Source organism: Microcaecilia unicolor, chromosome 1 (genome assembly GCF_901765095.1).
Source record: "Microcaecilia unicolor chromosome 1, aMicUni1.1, whole genome shotgun sequence".
In the NCBI taxonomy this organism is placed as follows: Eukaryota; Metazoa; Chordata; class Amphibia; order Gymnophiona; family Siphonopidae; genus Microcaecilia; species Microcaecilia unicolor.
This window is the reverse complement of record NC_044031.1, coordinates 616,349,857-616,366,464: the sequence shown is the minus strand read 5'-3', so window position 1 is coordinate 616,366,464 and position 16,608 is coordinate 616,349,857. Positions and strand designations below refer to the sequence as shown.

Genomic DNA, 16,608 nt, shown 5'->3' with positions numbered 1-16,608 from the left:
TGCCAAAAACAGTGGATATGCAATATCGTATCCAAAAGGCTCCCAGATTTGAAAAAGAGCAACTGCCCCATCACTCCTTAGTAATCTAATCTGCTCTCAAATGGGTGAGAAGTTACAGGACTCATGCCTCTGTTCCCCCAGGTAGAGAGGCCTGGACCTTGGTCTCGTTTGGGAGAAAGCTTTATCAGGCATCGATGCTCATTGCTCGCATTCAGCATGTACTTGAAGTTCTCCGAGGACAAGCAGGCTGCTTGTTCTCACACTTGGGTTGATGTCCACAGCGGCCTCAGGAACGGCAATTTTTCAAAGCAAAAATCGACAAAGTTTTGCCAGAGCCTTCTGGCGTGCGGAGTGCGCGCACCGCGCATGCATGGCCGTCTTCCCGCCCGTCGCACAAGTGCTCCCGCTTAGTTCTGTTTTTTCTGCAGTAGAGAGCGGCTGCATTTGTGGTATCTCTCTTCAACCCTTGGAACAAGCCTTCACCGGTTTTCGGAGTTTTACTTCGTTTTCTTCTCTTTTTTATTTCTTTTACCCTGTTCCCTTTACTTAAAAAAAAAAAAAAAAACCAAACAATTTCCTTTACCTCTTAGTTTTTTTGGCCTGGTTAGGTTTCAGTTCACCTCCGTCGCGGCCCTCTTAGGCCGCACGTACGCGTTTTCTCCTTTTTCTGCGCTTCCTTTAGCCACAGTCGCGGATTTTGACTTCGCCACCGCTATTTTTCCGTCCATGTCATTGAGGACTCCCAGCGGCTTCAAGAAGTGTGCTCGGTGCAGCCGGTCAATCTTGGGTACCGACCCCCACGCGCTGTGTCTTCAGTGCCTTGGGCCCGACCATCGCCCAGACGCATGTAAGTTGTGTCTTAGCTTGAAAAAGCGGACACAGGCGTCGAGAAAAGCTCTTCAGGACCGTTTTTTTGGAGCTTCGACCGGTTCCTTGGCATCAACATCGGCACCGGGATGGCATCGACTTCAGGAGCGCAGGTAATGGCTGTCCGGGGATCACCACATGCTGGGAACGGTGAGGAGCCGAGTGGGTCTCCACCTGTCTCGAACCTTTCTGCTGTTCAGGCCCCACGGGACCGACCAGTCTCGGACCCAACCCCGAGGAGGCGTGTGGATTCCACGACCTCCTCGTCGGTACCGAGGAGTCTGCATGACGTGCATCGAGCGAAGGCGAAGAAGCATCGTCATCAGTCTCTTTCCAGGCACGGTACTGAGAGCTTCGGGGCGTCAAAGGACTCGGCACCCATGAAGCGTCGACGCCGGGAGGACCGCTCATCCTCCATCCAAGAGGTGTTGGTGCTTCGATCTTCGGACAGCCTGGTACCGCCTCCTCGTCCTCCACAGATTGTGACACCGATTCCTGTACCGACCCCGCAGCCTTGCTCAACGGTGACTCTAGATGAGCGCATCCGAGCCCTTCTTCCAGGTCTTCTGGAGGGGTTACTGTGTCAGTCTGCTCCGGTTCCGGGGGGTGCTTGCGCCCTCTGCACCGCCGGTGGAAGCGGCAGCTCGCTCTATCCGGCATCGGCGTCAGCTGCCACCCAGGATCCCCATCGGCATCGATGGAGGGAAACTTCATCGCTGCCCGCATGGGAGTCGACCTCTCAACATCACCATCGAGGACATGGTTCCTCGGCGTTGAGACGGGCCTGGTTTAGGACTGCAGTTAAGGAACTCCTGTCCGACACCGATGAGGATGCCTTGTGGGATGAAGAGGAGGATCCCAGGTATTTCTCTTCCGAGGAGTCTTGTGCTCTTCCCTATGATCCTACTCCTTCACCAGAAAGAAAGCTTTCTCCCCCAGAGAGTCTTTCTTTCTCTTCATTTGTCCGGGAAATGTCTGTGGCCATTCCCTTCCCAGTGGTTTCTGAGGACGAGCCCAGGACTGAGATGCTCGATGTCCTGGACTATCCTTCGCCACCTAAGGAGTCATCCACGGTTCCTTTGTATAATGTACTCAAGGAGGCACTTATGCGGAACTGGATGAAACCACTAAATAATCCCACCAGTCCCAATATCGGATTCATGGCGAACCTGAGTTGACGACTCTATGGTTGTGGATTCCGCTCTCAAAAGAGCCAGGAGTTCTAGAGACTTTGCCTCAGCGTCTCCAGGAAGAGAATCTAGAACCCTGGACTCTTTTGTGAGGAAGGCATATCAGGCCGCTATGCTTGCCTCCAAAATTCAGTCCTGCCAGCTCTACACGAGCATTCATTTGCGGAACACGGTGAAGCAACTGGCGAACTTGGTTGATAAGCTCCCTCCGGAGCAAGCCAAGCCTTTTCAGGAGGTGGTCAGGCAGCAGAAGGCGTGTCGTAAATTCCTGGCCAGGGGTGCTTACGATACTTTTGATGTTACATCCAGAATCGCTGCTGAGGGTATAGTGATGCGCAGACTCTCATGGCTGCGTGCCTCTGACCTAAACAATCGGGTCCAGCAGCGTATTGCTGATGTCCTTTGCCAGGGGGATAACATTTTTGGTGAGAAGGTCGAGCAAGTGGTTGATCAAATCACGCAGCGGGAAACCGCTATGGACAATCTCTCCTGCTGGGTGCCTTCTGCTACTACCTCATCAGGTAGACTATTTTTCCGGGGAAGGAAGAATGCTCCCTGCGCCTTTAACAGGCGTAGTTAAATCCTCCTTCTCGACAGCCTTCTCAGGCTCATCCCAGCGAGCTCGTTCTCGTCAACAGTGTGCGCCAAGGCAGGCCCCTGTGGCTCCGCAGCAAAAGCAAGGGACGGGCTTTTGACTGGCTCCAGTGCAGCATAGCTGCAATAAAAGTGTCTGTGCCAGACGACTTGCCAGTCGGAGGGAGGTTAAAATTTTTTCACCAAAGGTGGCCTCTCATAACCTCCGAATGGTGGGTTCTTCAAATTGTCTGGTTAGGCTACTCTTTCAATTTGAACTCCAGGCCTCCAAATTGCCCACCAGGAGCTCAGTCTTTCAGCTTCCAGCACAGGCAGGTACTTGTAGAGGAACTCTCCGCCCTTCTCAAGGCCAATGTGGTCGAGCCCGTTCCACCAGGGCAAGAAGGGCTGGGATTCTATTCCAGGTACTTCCTTGTGCAAAAGAAGAAAGGGGGGATGCATTCCATCCTAGACCTAAGGGCCCTGAACAAATTCCTAGTCTGAGAAAAGTTCAGGATGGTTTCCTTGGGCACCCTTCCCATGATTCAGGAAAACGATTGGCTATGCTCTCTGGACTTAAAGAATGGTTATACACACATTCTGATACTTCCAGCTCACAGGAAGTGTCTTCGATTCCGCCTGGGAACGCACCACTTCCAGTATTGTGTGCTGCCCTTTGGTCTGGTGTCCACCCAGGGTCTTCACAAAATGCCTGACAGTAGTTGCAGCGTCTCTACGCAGACTGGGAGTGCATGTGTTCCCTTATCTCGACAATTGGCTGGTGAAGAACACCTCAGAGGCAGGGACTCTGCAGTCCATGCAGAGGACTATTCAACTGCTAGAGCTTCTCGGGTTTGTTATAAATTACCCCAAGCCCCATCTCTTCCCTGTTCAGAAACTGGAATTTATCGGAGCTCTGTTGGACTCACAGACAGCTCGCGCCTATCTTCCTGAGGCAAGAGCAGACAATCTTCTGTCTCTAGTCTCCATGGCCAGAGCGTCTCAACGGATCATAGCTCGGCAGATGTTGAGACTTCTGGGCCATTTGGCCTCCACACTTCATGTGACTCCCATGGCGCGTCTTCACATGAAATCAGCTCAATGGACCCTAGCTTCCCAGTGGTATCAAGCTGCGGGGGATCTAGAGGATGCAATCCAACTGTCCACCGATTTTCACAATTCCCTTCAGTGGTGGATGATTCAATCCAATTTGACCATGGGACGTCCCTTTCAAATTCCTCAGCCACAAAAAGTGCTGACAACGGATGCATCACTCCTGGGGTGGGGAGCTCATGTCGATGGGCTTCACACTCAGGGAGTTTGGTCCCTTCAGGAAAAAGGTCTTCAGATCAACCTCCTGGAGTTGCGAGTGGTCTGGAACGCTCTAAAGGCTTTCAGAGATCGGCTGTCCAATCAAATCATCGTAATTCAGACAGACAATCAGGTTGCGATGTACTACATCAACAAGCAGGGGGGCACCGGATCTCGTCCCCTGTGTCGGGAAGCCATTTAGATATGGCTTTGGGCTTGCCGTCACAGCATGTTTTTCCAAGCCACGTATCTGGAAGGCGTAAACAACAGTCTGGCCGACAGGTTGAGCAGGATAATGCAACCTCACGAGTGGTCGCTCAACATGGGCGTTGTATGCAAGATCTTCCAAGCATGGGGCACCCCCTCGGTGGATCTTTTTGCCACTCAGATCAATCACAAGGTCCCTCAATTCTGTTCCAGACTTCAGACCCACGACAGGCTAGCGTCAGATGCCTTTCTCCTTCATTGGGGATCGGGGCTTCTATATGTGTATCCTCCCATTCCTCTGGTGGGGAAGACTTTGCTGAAATTCAAGCAAGACCGCGGAACCGTGATTCTGATTGCTCCCTTCTGGCCACGTCAGATTTGGTTCCCTCTTTTTTCTGGAGTTGTCCTCCGAAGAACCGTGGAGATTGGAGTGTTTTCCAACCCTCATCACTCAGAATGGGGGGGTGCTTCTGCATCCCAACCTCCAGTCTCTGGCTCTCACGGCCTGGATGTTGAGAGCATAGAGTTCGCTTCCTTGAGTCTTTCTGAGGGTGTCTCCAGGGTTTTGCTTGCTTCCAGAAAAGATTCCACGAAGCAGTGTTACTTTTTTAAATGGAGGAGGTTTGCTGTCTGGTGTGACAGCACGGCCCTAGGTCCTCGCTCTTGTCCTACACAGACCCTGCTTGAATACCTTCTACACTTGTCAGAGTCTGGTCTCAAGACCAACTCCGTAAGGGTTCACCTTAGCGCAATTAGTGCTTTTTTATTGTCGTGTAGAGGGTAAGCCTATCTCTGGACAGCCTTTAGTTGTTCACTTCATGAGAGGTTTGATTTTGTCAAAGCCCCCTGTCAAACCTCCACCAGTGTCATGGGATCTCAACGTCGTTCTCACCCAGCTGATGAAACCTCCTTTCGAGCCATTGAATTCCTGCCCTCTGAAGTATTTGACCTGGAAGGTCATTTTCTTGGTGGCGGTTACTTCAGCTTGTAGGGTCAGTGAGCTTCATGCTCTAGCAGTGCATGCTCCTTATGTCAGATTTCATCATAACAGAGTAGTCCTCCGTACGCATCCTAAGTTTCTGCCGAAGGTGGTGTCGGAGTTCCATCTGAACCAGTCAGTTGTCTTGCCAACATTTTTCCCCATCCTTATACCCACCCTGTGAACGTTAGTTGCACACTTTGGACTGCAAGAGAGCATTGGCCTTCTACGTGGAGCGGACAAGCCCTTTCAGACAGTCCGCCCAAATGTTTTTCTTTTAATCCCAACAGAAGTGGAGTCGCAATCTGGAAACGCACCATTTCCAGTTGGTTAGCAGATTGCATTTCCTTCACTTATGCCCAAGCTGGGCTGACTCTTGAGGGTCATGTCACAGCTCATAGTGTTAGAGCCATGGCGGCGTCGGTGGCTCACTTGAAGTCAGCCACTATAGAAGAGATTTGCAAGGCAGCGACGTGGTCATCAATCCACACATTCACATTTCACTACTGCCTTCAGCAGGATACCTGATGCAACAGTCGGTTTGGGCAGTCGGTGCTGCAGAATCTGTTTGGGGTTTAGAATCCAACTCCACCCCCCTAGGCCCATTTTTATTCGGTTCCAGTCCGCACTCTCAGATGTTCATTATCCACATCTACTTTTAATAAGTGAGTTACAAGCTCAATCTTAAAAATTATTCTGCCCTATAGAAAAACTCTCTTTTCCTCAAAGCCTTGTGCTTCCTCAGCAAGAGGCATCTCTTAAGTGGACTGTAGGTGATCCCTCTTCTACTATCTTCACATTTCCAAAGACTACAAGAAGTTTTCTCAGCTGTTTTATCGCCCATAATACAAATGAACCAGGGAGACCAGCTTTAAAATTCAGCTTGGATATCTGACTGCATTACCTTTTGCTATCTAAAAGCTAACCTGAATCCACCAGGAAAAATAGGATCTCAGCAATTCTGCTCCAAAGCAGCTGCAGTAGCACACCTCAAGGCTGTCATCCTATATAGTACCTATAGAGCTGTAACACCTGCCTCACCACATACTTTTATTAAACATTATTTCCTGGTCCAATCTTCTGGTCAAGACACAGCCTTTGGTCAAGCAATCTTGTGGAACCTATTTGCACACTAAATCCTACAATTATCAGAGTGCATTTATTTAATTTTTTCCCTGCTACCGTTTTCCCTAATGTTTTTCTAATTTTGGGCTGCAGCCACACTTCTCCCAATCTAAGACAGCCCTCAGCTTTGTAGTCATCATAGAGTGTGCATGCAACCCCCTCCTTGTCTGCAGAGAAAGCATAGTCACACACTTGTAATGGAAGTTCTCTGTACACAGCAGGGGAATGTATCCCTTCTTGTCTTGTCTGAGATCTGGGCAACCTTTTGTGGAGTATTGCACGGCTCTTCTCTTTCCCCTGTTCTGTTTCATTTGTGGGTAGGGAACTTGATAAATTGAAGGTTCATACATCTATATGTGCAGACTATATCACTATTTTGATGCCATCCCTAAGGGGATATGATGAGATAAGTGGAATAGGGAACTGTTAAAATTGTTGAACAGTGGGCAGTGTCTTTCTGCTTGAAGTTGAACCCAGATAAAACAATATTTTTATGGGCAGGCTCCCCTAAGCATATATTAGGTAAAGAGAGTTTTTCTATAGGGCCAGAATAATTTTAAGATTGAGCTTGTAACTTGCTTATTAGGAGTAGATGTGGGTAGTGAGCTTACAATGGTAAATCAAGTAAACAAAGTGGTTAAAGGTTCCTTTGGTTTGTTAAGAAAGTTAAGAGTTATTCGTAGGAATTTTGAAACATCTTTCTTTAGATTAATAGTGCAAGCCTTATTGTTATGTAAATTAGATTATTGTAATCTTGTTTATGTAGGCTGCACAAAGGAGGTGTTGAGAAAGCTTCAGACTATTTAAAATCTTGCTGTATGAATTATTTTTTTTGCTGAAAAGAAATGGTCATACATCACCTTATTTTTGCAAGCTTCATTGGCTACCTATGATTGCAAGATGTTATTTTAGGTTGTGTTCTGTAGTTTTTCAATCCCTTGTTGGATATATGCCTTCTTATGTGACTGATTATTTTTCCTTGCTAGATAGACAGTTAATCAAAGAACACATTGTTTTAAAGTTTCCTTTGGTTAAACTGGTTAAAAATATCAGATATTTGAACTCATCACTGTCCTTTCGAGCAGCTTCAATTTGGAATTCTCTTCCTGGTTCAGTCCTTGCTCTTAGGGAGTATTTAAAGTTCAGGAAACAGCTGAAAGCTTTTTTTATTTAACAAATATGTGAATTTATTTGTTCAGATTTTGTTTTAGATTGTACTTCCTGAATTGTTATGTTTTTGTTTTCTTTTGTGCTCTGCATAGAACTGCATAGGTTTTTGCAAAATATCAGAGTGATATGTAATGTCATGTTGCTACTATTTGGGTTTCTCTGCACTCATAGTCTTTTTCTTACTCATCTTTACAACCCCACATGGCCTCTTCCATATAGTTCCACCATTCCCATCATCTCCCCTCCATTTTCCCACATCTACTCTTCCCAGCATCTCGTCCCCCTTCTCTCTGTCTCTCCCATCTTTGTACCTTCTCTCTCCCTTCTTAATGCAGCATCTGCCCCCCCTAATGTGGCAGAAGACATTACCACATAAGCTTCAGTGGTCTGTCTTAATTTCTTGTGAGCTGTACTTTTTTTTGAGCCACAGCAGACTGTGATACTTGAAGTAAAATCATACTAAGCATCACTTGAAGCTGCAACGCGGGGAATGATTGCAGCTCACAAGACAGTAAGGTAGCCTACTGGGGCTTGTTCACCTGCATCTTCTGTCCTTGTATTTCCTGCTGTTGTTGCCACTCCTTGTGACACACCTCCCAGGCCCTCCCGACATCCCAGTGTGTTGTGACACCCCGGATGACAGTCACTGATTTAATATCATCACTTTCTTTTGCAATTACGCTTATTAGTTTTGTATTTTTGTTAGCTGAGGATCTTGGGAAGTATTTTTAACCTTTTTTTTTTTTCCTCATACACCCTATCGAGTATTAGCAGACTCTGTTCCCCCATGGACTGTAAGTGCTGCCTCCACTGCATTCTTTGCTCATGCCCCAGCTAGTTCAGGCAGCAGAAACTGGGCCCAGGAAGAGTATTCTGTACAGTTGTGCACATCATTACTACTGAGTACCAGGTTGGCCCCTAGCTTGTCTTGCCGGATGCTTTTAAGAACATAAGAATAGCCATACTGAGTCAGACCATGGTCCATCTATCCCAGTATCCTGCTTCCAGCAGTGGCCAATCCAGGTCACAAGTACCTGGCAGAAACCCAGATAGAGTAGCAACATTACACATTACTCTTATATTCAGCAAAAACCCTATGCAGAACACAAAACAAACAAAAAAAAAAATAACATAATTCAGTAAGTACAATCTAAAAAAAAAAAAATCTGACCAAAAAAATTAGCTCACACATTTATTAAATCAAAAAGCTTTCCGCTGTTTTCTGAACTTTAAATACTCCCTAAGAGCACAAACTGAACCAGGAAGAGAATTCCAAATCGAAGCTGCTTGAAAGGGAAGTGACGAGTTCAAACATCTGATATTTTTAACCAGTTTAACCGAAGGAAACTTTAAAACATGTCCTCTTATTAACTGTCTATCTAGCAAGGAAAAATAATCAGTCAAATAAGAAGGCATATATCCAACAAGGGATTGAAAAACTACAGAACACAATAGAACTACAGTTCTATTATTAGGTTTCAATTTACTGTTTTCAAGTTTACCTCATTTATTGTATTTATCTTTATTCTTGGTTATTTTACTATTGTTATGCTGTTATCAAAATTATAAATTTTATGTTAAACTGTACCTACTGTACACCACCTTGGGTGAATCGCTTCATAAAGGTAGTTAATAAATTCCAATAAATAGAATAAATTAATAATTATGTTTGGAAAACCCCACTGTTGCAAAAGTATTAGAGAAAACATTTGGTCGAAAGACTGTTTGTGAGGGTTTAGTTTGCGACTTAAGAAATTCAGATGTCCAAGAAGATACAACGCCTACTGGGTTACTTTTTATGAGACTTGCAAACTCACAGATCTTCAGAGCTTCTCAGCAGAGCTGGAAAGAATCTTTCCTGACTGTTCTAACTAGGTGCAAAGGTCTGGAGTGCAAGACAACATTCCATGCTGCCAATCCCAGAGCAAGCAGTGACTTTCCCCATGTCTATCTCAATATCAGACTATGGACTTTTCCAAACCTTTTTAAAACCCAGATATGCTAACCGATGTTAAAGCATCCTCCAGCAACGAGTTCCAGAGCTTAACTATTTTTGAGTGAAAAAAATGTTGTCCTATTTGTGTTAAAAGTATTTCCATGTAATTTCATTGTGTCCCCTTGTCTTTGTGCTTTTTGAACGAGTGAAAAATTGATGCACTTTTACCTGTTCTATGCAACTCAGGATTTTGTAGACCTCAGTCTCTGCTCTCAGCCATTTCTTTTCCAAGCTGAAGAGCCCTAACCTCTTTAGCCTTTCCTCATATGAGAGGAGTTCCATCCCTGCTAGCTCTTCTTTGAACTTTTTTGTAATTCTGCTATTTCTTTTTTGAGATATGGCGACCAGAATTGAACACAGTGCTCAAGGTGAGGTTGCACCATGGAACTATACAGAGGTATTATAATATTCTTAGTCTTATTTACCATCTCTTTCCTAATAATTCCTATCATCCTGTTTGCTTTTTTGACCACCGCTGCACACTGAGCAGAAGATTTCAACGTATTGTGTACAATGACACCTAGATCTTTTCTGTGGTGCGGACTCCTAAGGTAGACCCTAGCATCAGATAACTATGATTTGGATTATTCTTCCCAGTGTGCATCACTTTGCATTTGTCCACATTAAATTTCATCTGCCATTTGGATGCCCAGTCTTCCAGTTTCCTAAGGTTTTCCTGCAATTTGTTACAGACTGCATGTGTTTTGACAACTTTGAATAGTTATGTGTCACTTATTGTTCTGATTTCCTGATCATTAATAAATATGTTAAATAGCACCAGTCCCTGTACAGATTTCTGCGGCACTCTAGTTTTCACCTTCCTCCATTGAGAAAAATGGTCATTTAACCATACCCACTATTTTCTATCCAATAACCAAGTCCTAGTCCTCAAAAGGACATTGCCTCCTATCCCATTTTCTGAGGAGTCATTCATGAAGAACTTTGTCAAAAGCTTTCTGAAAATCTAGATACACTACTACATCAAGTGGCTCACCTTTATCCACAAACTTATTCAGTCCTTCAAGGAAATGAAGCATATTGGTGAGGCAAGACTTCCCTTGGCTGAATCCATGCTAACTCTTTCCCATTAAACCTTTTGTCCGTAAATTGTTGTAGAAAGAGGTTTAAAAGTGAAACTATCTTAACTGAGTTGCTAATACTAGATAATTAGTAGATTTTTTTTAATGTCCATGTTAATCAGTCCACACACTCGCACATGCTATGTGGGGATGCCTGAAAGTGCAGTCTTTTGGGGGGAAAATTAAGAATTTCATGGGTCAGATATTTAGCTCGAACTATAAAGGGCTTGGTAGGGCAATTGTTGTTGGATGACCCCCAAACATATACAAATATGCAAAAACCAGCTGCGCTATTATGTCGCAAATTGGCCTGCTGCAGACTACCAAGGTGAAGACTGGAGAGAAGCATTTTCCCACCAGATGAGATATTATTTTGATGTGGGGGTGGGGGAGAGAACATTTGGTGCCCACCCACTTCTTGCCTAGGCCCACCCAAAATCTGCTGTCTGGCTACGCCCCTGATACATATGTCCAAAGAAAATGAAAGTGCTAGCGCAGAGCAGCAGCATCAGGTGTGAACTGGCACTTTCATTTTTAACACACATTATTGCTGTTACCTCAGTTCTGTATTTTAAAGTTGCAGATACAGTTCTAGCTGAAGAAGAAAGAAAAATGAGACATTTATATCACAAAAAGGGCATGAAATCATCTGAACCAACCTTTTTACATTACCCTGAACCTGGCGAAAAAATTTCCACATTTTGTACATGTTGTGAGGAACCCCTGAGGGTCAGGGAAGAAGGGATCTGGGAGAGGAGCAAGATGCGTAGGTTTCATAACTGGAATTCAACTACAAGTCCCAGAATCTTAGGGGCTGGGAAGCCACACCCCCACGGAGGCATAAGTTTCCCCGGAGAAGGGAGGAGGACTACAGTTCCCAAGAACCCCTGCAAAGGGAGCAGCAAGGGAACTACAAGTCCCAGGATCCCGAGGGAGAGGAGGGAGGATTGGTTGAGGAGGAATAATCAGGAGGGAGAGGACCAGCTGGGGACCATAAAGGGAGAGGAGCCCATGGAATGGGAAGTGGAGAAAGAGGTCGGAGAGGAGATCAAAGCCCAAGATGACTGGGGAAGTGAGCCCATGGAGATTGCTGCTCTAGCTCAGGTACAAGGGAAGAAGTTGAAAGGCTTCATAGCAAACCTTCAAGGCTGGGGAAAACTTGGAGGAAAAGTTAAGCAGCTGTTCCACTCAAGGGGGAGAGAGGTGCCGTGCTGTAAAGCAGTGAATGATTTCAGCTGTGGCCAGAAGTCATACCCAGCTGGAGAAACAGGTAGTGACTTGAACTGTGTCCAGGAACCTGGCCATGCTGGGAAGCAGTGAGTGATTTAAACTATGTCCAGACGTCATGCCATGCTGGGGAAGCAGTGAGTGATTTAAACTGTGTCCAGAAATCATGCTATGCTAGAAAGCAGTGAGTAATTTAAACTGTGTCCAGAAGTGGTACCATACTGGGGAAACAGTGAGTGACTTGAACTGTGTTCAGAACACTGCCATGCTGGTGAAACAGTGAATGATTTAAAACTGTGTCCAGGAATCAGGCCATGCTGGGGAAGCAGTGAATGATTGAAACTGTGGCCGGCGAGGGGAAGGAACAAGGGGTGATATGTGCTGTAATCAAGGACTGTGTCTGGAAGAGGAAATGTCTTGGCCTTGCTGATGGAATAAAGCGGTTTTAAGCATATTTTTGGAGTCTGCTTCTGGGAGTGCTGTGTCCAGGGAAGGGCCCTTCCAGGGTCAGCCGAGTTCATACCTGCAGGAAGGCCTGAAGGTTGTGGCCTGCTGACAATGTCAAAAGCTACTGTTCCTTTGTGCATTGCAGCAGAATGCTTAAATTAATTAATTAATTTATTTGTAGCATTTGTATCCCATATTTTCCCAACAATTTGCAGGCTCAATGTGGCTTACATTTGCCGTAATGGCAGTTGCCATTTCCGGGTAACAGAATTACAAATGGTAATGTGTTAAGTTGCATACATACATGGTAACATACATGTAACATATCATATGCGAACAGATCATGGTAGATATATATCATGTGCATAAATATGTTAAGGAAGAATAAATTATGGTAATACATGAACGTTCCTGAGTACGAAATTGGGTTGTATCATTCTTTAGGTCATCGACTATGGAGAGACCATATTCGACATAGAGATTGAAGTGGTTATGCTTATTCATTAGTGGAAAGGAGGTTGATCAGTCAAGTGATAAGATTTCAATTATGTATATGGCCTCATTACCATAAATTTTAATGCAGTGTGCAGCCATGTCTTCCGCTTGAGTTAACACCATGCTGAAACCTCTTTCTGCATTGCATAGCTAATAACGTACACGTACAACCCGCAGTAATTGTGCGGTTAGGCTTGCAGTAGCTTTCTGCATCTGCCTCACTATATAGGTCTCCAGCCCAGGCCTAATCTTTTCAACAGTCATCAACAAAGCCTTCAAATTAACCATATCCTTATTAACTGGAGTACTTTGGCATAGTTTGTCCCAAGGACGGGGTCCTCTGATTTGAGTCTCAACAGCTACTCTTGTAGAATGTAGCATAAATTTATAAATCAGATACCCATAAACCATCTCAGTTGTTTTTACAGGGAGCTGCAAAGATGATCCTGGAGACCGGTGAGCATCCAGCTAAATTACGGAATGATGTTTGCACCCCTGGGGGCACTACCATCTATGCCTGTCATGAGCTGGAGAAGGGAGGCCTGCGATCAACAGTCATGAATGCAGTGGAGGCAGCAACAAAGCGCGCTCAAGAGATGGGCAAAAGCTAAGACTCTATTACACCAGCATTGCAGCTGGTGTTCATGCACTCACTAGAAGGAGTAATAACAAATTATTGCTGGACAGCATTGCCTGTGCTGTTTGAAATGCACAGATACTCAAGTGTTCAGGGCGCATGATGAGAGATCACAGATCTATGGAAACTAGATGCCCAGGTTCCAGTCGCTCCTGTACAACTTACAGTGTAATCCTAGGCAAGTCACCTAAGTTCCTTGTAATTTAAGTGGGGGGTTGTCACCATCTTATTTGTAATGTATTGTGTATGTTTATAGCTGTCTACAAATAATTAGACATTTAAAATAATGTGATTGATAGGGTAGAATATAGTTCTCTCTGGGTTGCTATCCAGAAGCTGCTGATATGGATCGATATGACAGATATAGTTGGCTCTCTGTGCATTGCTCAGCAGCAAGTCCACATGCCAGAAGCTCACACTCAATCACCTTAGAATCTCCTGACTGTTGGCACAGGTGCTTACCTGCTGCCTTGGGCATTCTTACATTTGCAGGTGCTTGACATGGCTGTGAGTAAGTGAATGAGGACTTTTGCTGCTCTCATTTGCTGAGATCATTCCATCACTGTATAATAAAAGAAACCCCTGCTCCTTGAGGCCTAGCTGCTTAAATAATATCCTAGGCTAGTTTTCCACTGCCCTATTTTCCAATCTGCTGATTCATTAAACATATCTGTCTTACACAGGTGGATAAATCATATACCACAATCACTAGTTTAATTTTTAATCAAATTGTTCATAATGTTCATCCACTAAAAGAAGCATTAACTGTGTTAGGCAGGATTGATTCAGTGTCTCTGATATTGCCTTGTTAAACTGCCTTCTTTTTCCTGTTAAATGGTTGTAGAGAAGGTAGAAATACAGTTTGTCATCTACTATTTGGGACTTAATGATGTACAGCTGCTGTCTTTAATTAAAAAGAGAGAGAGAGAAATCTAGTAACCAAAACTGGCAACGAGTGTTTGTTTCTTTCTGAATTATCTTGCATCAAAGCTATTATTCTTTTGCAGCTTTTTTTTTTACAGGCGGCTACTATCTAGTTCAACCTTATCAGGACCAAAATTGAAATAAATGAAATAGTTGTATAGAAGGTTACATGTGTTGCAGTGAATGGTGGCAGTGGCACAGCACACTGGTGCTTGTCTTGTTTGCCCAGTCTGACAGTGCTGTAGCTTTTCCTAGGACATGCAGACTACTTACAACATTCTATTCTTTTCATAGCTTATATTCCACCATATCTCCAATAGGATTCATCACGGTTTACAAGATAAGAAACATCTCATTTAGATGGAATTACAAAACAATGTTATAAAATATCAAACAGGATGAGTATCAGAAAATAGAAGAGCTTTGTTTTTTAAACAATAAATAAGATTGAATAGACTGAACTTGATACTGAATATTATTCCAAATTTGTACTCCTAATGTATTGGAAATAATTAGTAAAGTAGCCCTTAATTTTAACCCCCTTAAAGCTTAGAAACAACAGAGAATTACAACAAATGGATCGACAAATTCACCCAGTAAACATTAAAATTAAATATTTAGCAAGACAAACAGAATTTTGCCCTGACAAACTTTTAAAAATCATAAAGTTATTTTAAGCTTGATAGGAGGATAAATCGGAAGCCAGTGCAATTTGTCAAGAAGAGGGGTTATGCTCTCAAATCTGCTGATTCGATAAATCAATCTCGTAGAAGTATTTTGAAGCAGCTGCAATCTTCACAGCAATTTCATTGTCAGTCCTCCCTACAGTGAGTTACAGTGTTTGAAAACATTCCACACTTAAACTAGATCTAATTGCTCTTAATTGACATCGGAAATTAAAATTTTTTTTTACCAATGCTGCAATTTGCTCCTCAAAAGATATTTTAGAGTCTAGTATAAGCCCTAAAACCTTTGAACTATTAGAAATCTATAAGATTTCATATGTATCTAACCTCAGAAATTTGTGGGGTAATATAATCCCAGAACCAATACTGGTCTTTTGTTTATTCAGCTTTAAATAATTAGCACTGGCCCGTAAATCAAATTAATATTTTTAACTAACATAGGGCCCTGTTTACTAAGGTGTGCTAGTGTTTTTAGCGTGTACACAAAATTAGCGCGCGCTGTGTAGGCACCCATAGCAATATTGTGGACACCTACACAGTGCGCGCTAATGGTTAGTACACGTTAAAATCACTAATGTTCCTCTAGCTCGACTTAGTAAACGGGGCCCATAGATAGTATATTGTCAAAAGTTTCCAAAACAGGACAGAGCAAAAAGAATATTATCTGCATAGAACAAAATATGTAGCCCAAAAGATGTTATCCGGGCACCCTCTTGCTACTGGACTGTTGTCTGCATCTTCATATTATAGAGTTGTTTAATTAAAACTTCAGGTACTAGGGATATTAGATGAATATAAAGTCTTAAAATTATAATGGTATAATGTGTAATTTATTTAGTGTTTGCTTCCCAGAAACTAATTAAATGAAATTAACACTAATGAAAATGTAATTAAAACTCTAATTAAAACACTCCTCTTGTTATCCTAATGAGAATTACTATAAATGAAGAGTTGTGCTAGTGGTGGGTGGGAGCTCGGGAGGGGGGTGGGAATGAAGACTGAACTAGGTCCTGCTGTGCCTGTTAGTCTATCTGCTAATGCTGTGGTACAAAGTTCAGGTTTTAAGACTAGGGGGAAAGGGTATAGAAATTAGTTGATATCACACCTTAATTAACACCTAATTTAGGTCAGTAGCAGTGCTACCTCTCCAGCAGCCAAAGAACAGAAAATAACTTTTAGGACAGAATCTGAGCCTTGCTACTATCCTTTTTAAAGTTCTTTGGCTGTTAAGTTTCTACCTCTAGAAAAAGTTTGTTTAAAACTATGGGAAAAGGGTTGTACATTGCAGTGCTGGGCTTTTAATGTCATCCTTTTGTTCTTAAAGTTTTTAATATTTTATTTATGAATCATAACATAAAAAAAGGGATTATTTCCCCTCTCCCCCTTTTTGGTTCCTCTTTTTATTTGAATTCCTGCTTTGATTTTTGCATATCCTCTCTTTGTACTAGTCATTTTTCCTAAATGTTTTGGGGGAAAACACAGTTTTCTTGGAGATGATTTTCTGTTAAAAGCTTTTTGTGTGAACAATTTGAGGTGTCTATATCTGTAGGCATGGCATAAATGATTATCATATGGTTTGGATGTGTATAATTACTTTTTTGTGGGCAAGAGGTGAAAAAGCTAAATATGTTGGTTGGTTTTCTGTGTATAGGAGTTTGTAGATACCCACTATATACCAAGACTGCAGTGACCAAA

At 43.5% G+C, this 16,608-nt stretch overlaps 1 protein-coding gene across 1 annotated transcript in view; it reads left to right on the top strand.

The window, feature by feature from the left end:
• PYCR3 (pyrroline-5-carboxylate reductase 3) overlaps nucleotides 1-15,278 on the top strand; it is a 128,679-nt gene extending 113,401 nt beyond the window's left edge. Inside the window, exon 6 of the mRNA XM_030219923.1 lies at nucleotides 13,095-15,278. Within this exon, the coding sequence (XP_030075783.1) occupies nucleotides 13,095-13,277 (183 nt within the window). The 3' untranslated portion in view covers nucleotides 13,278-15,278. The remainder of the gene's footprint in view (nucleotides 1-13,094) is intronic.
• Nucleotides 15,279-16,608: the final 1,330 nt, after the last annotated feature.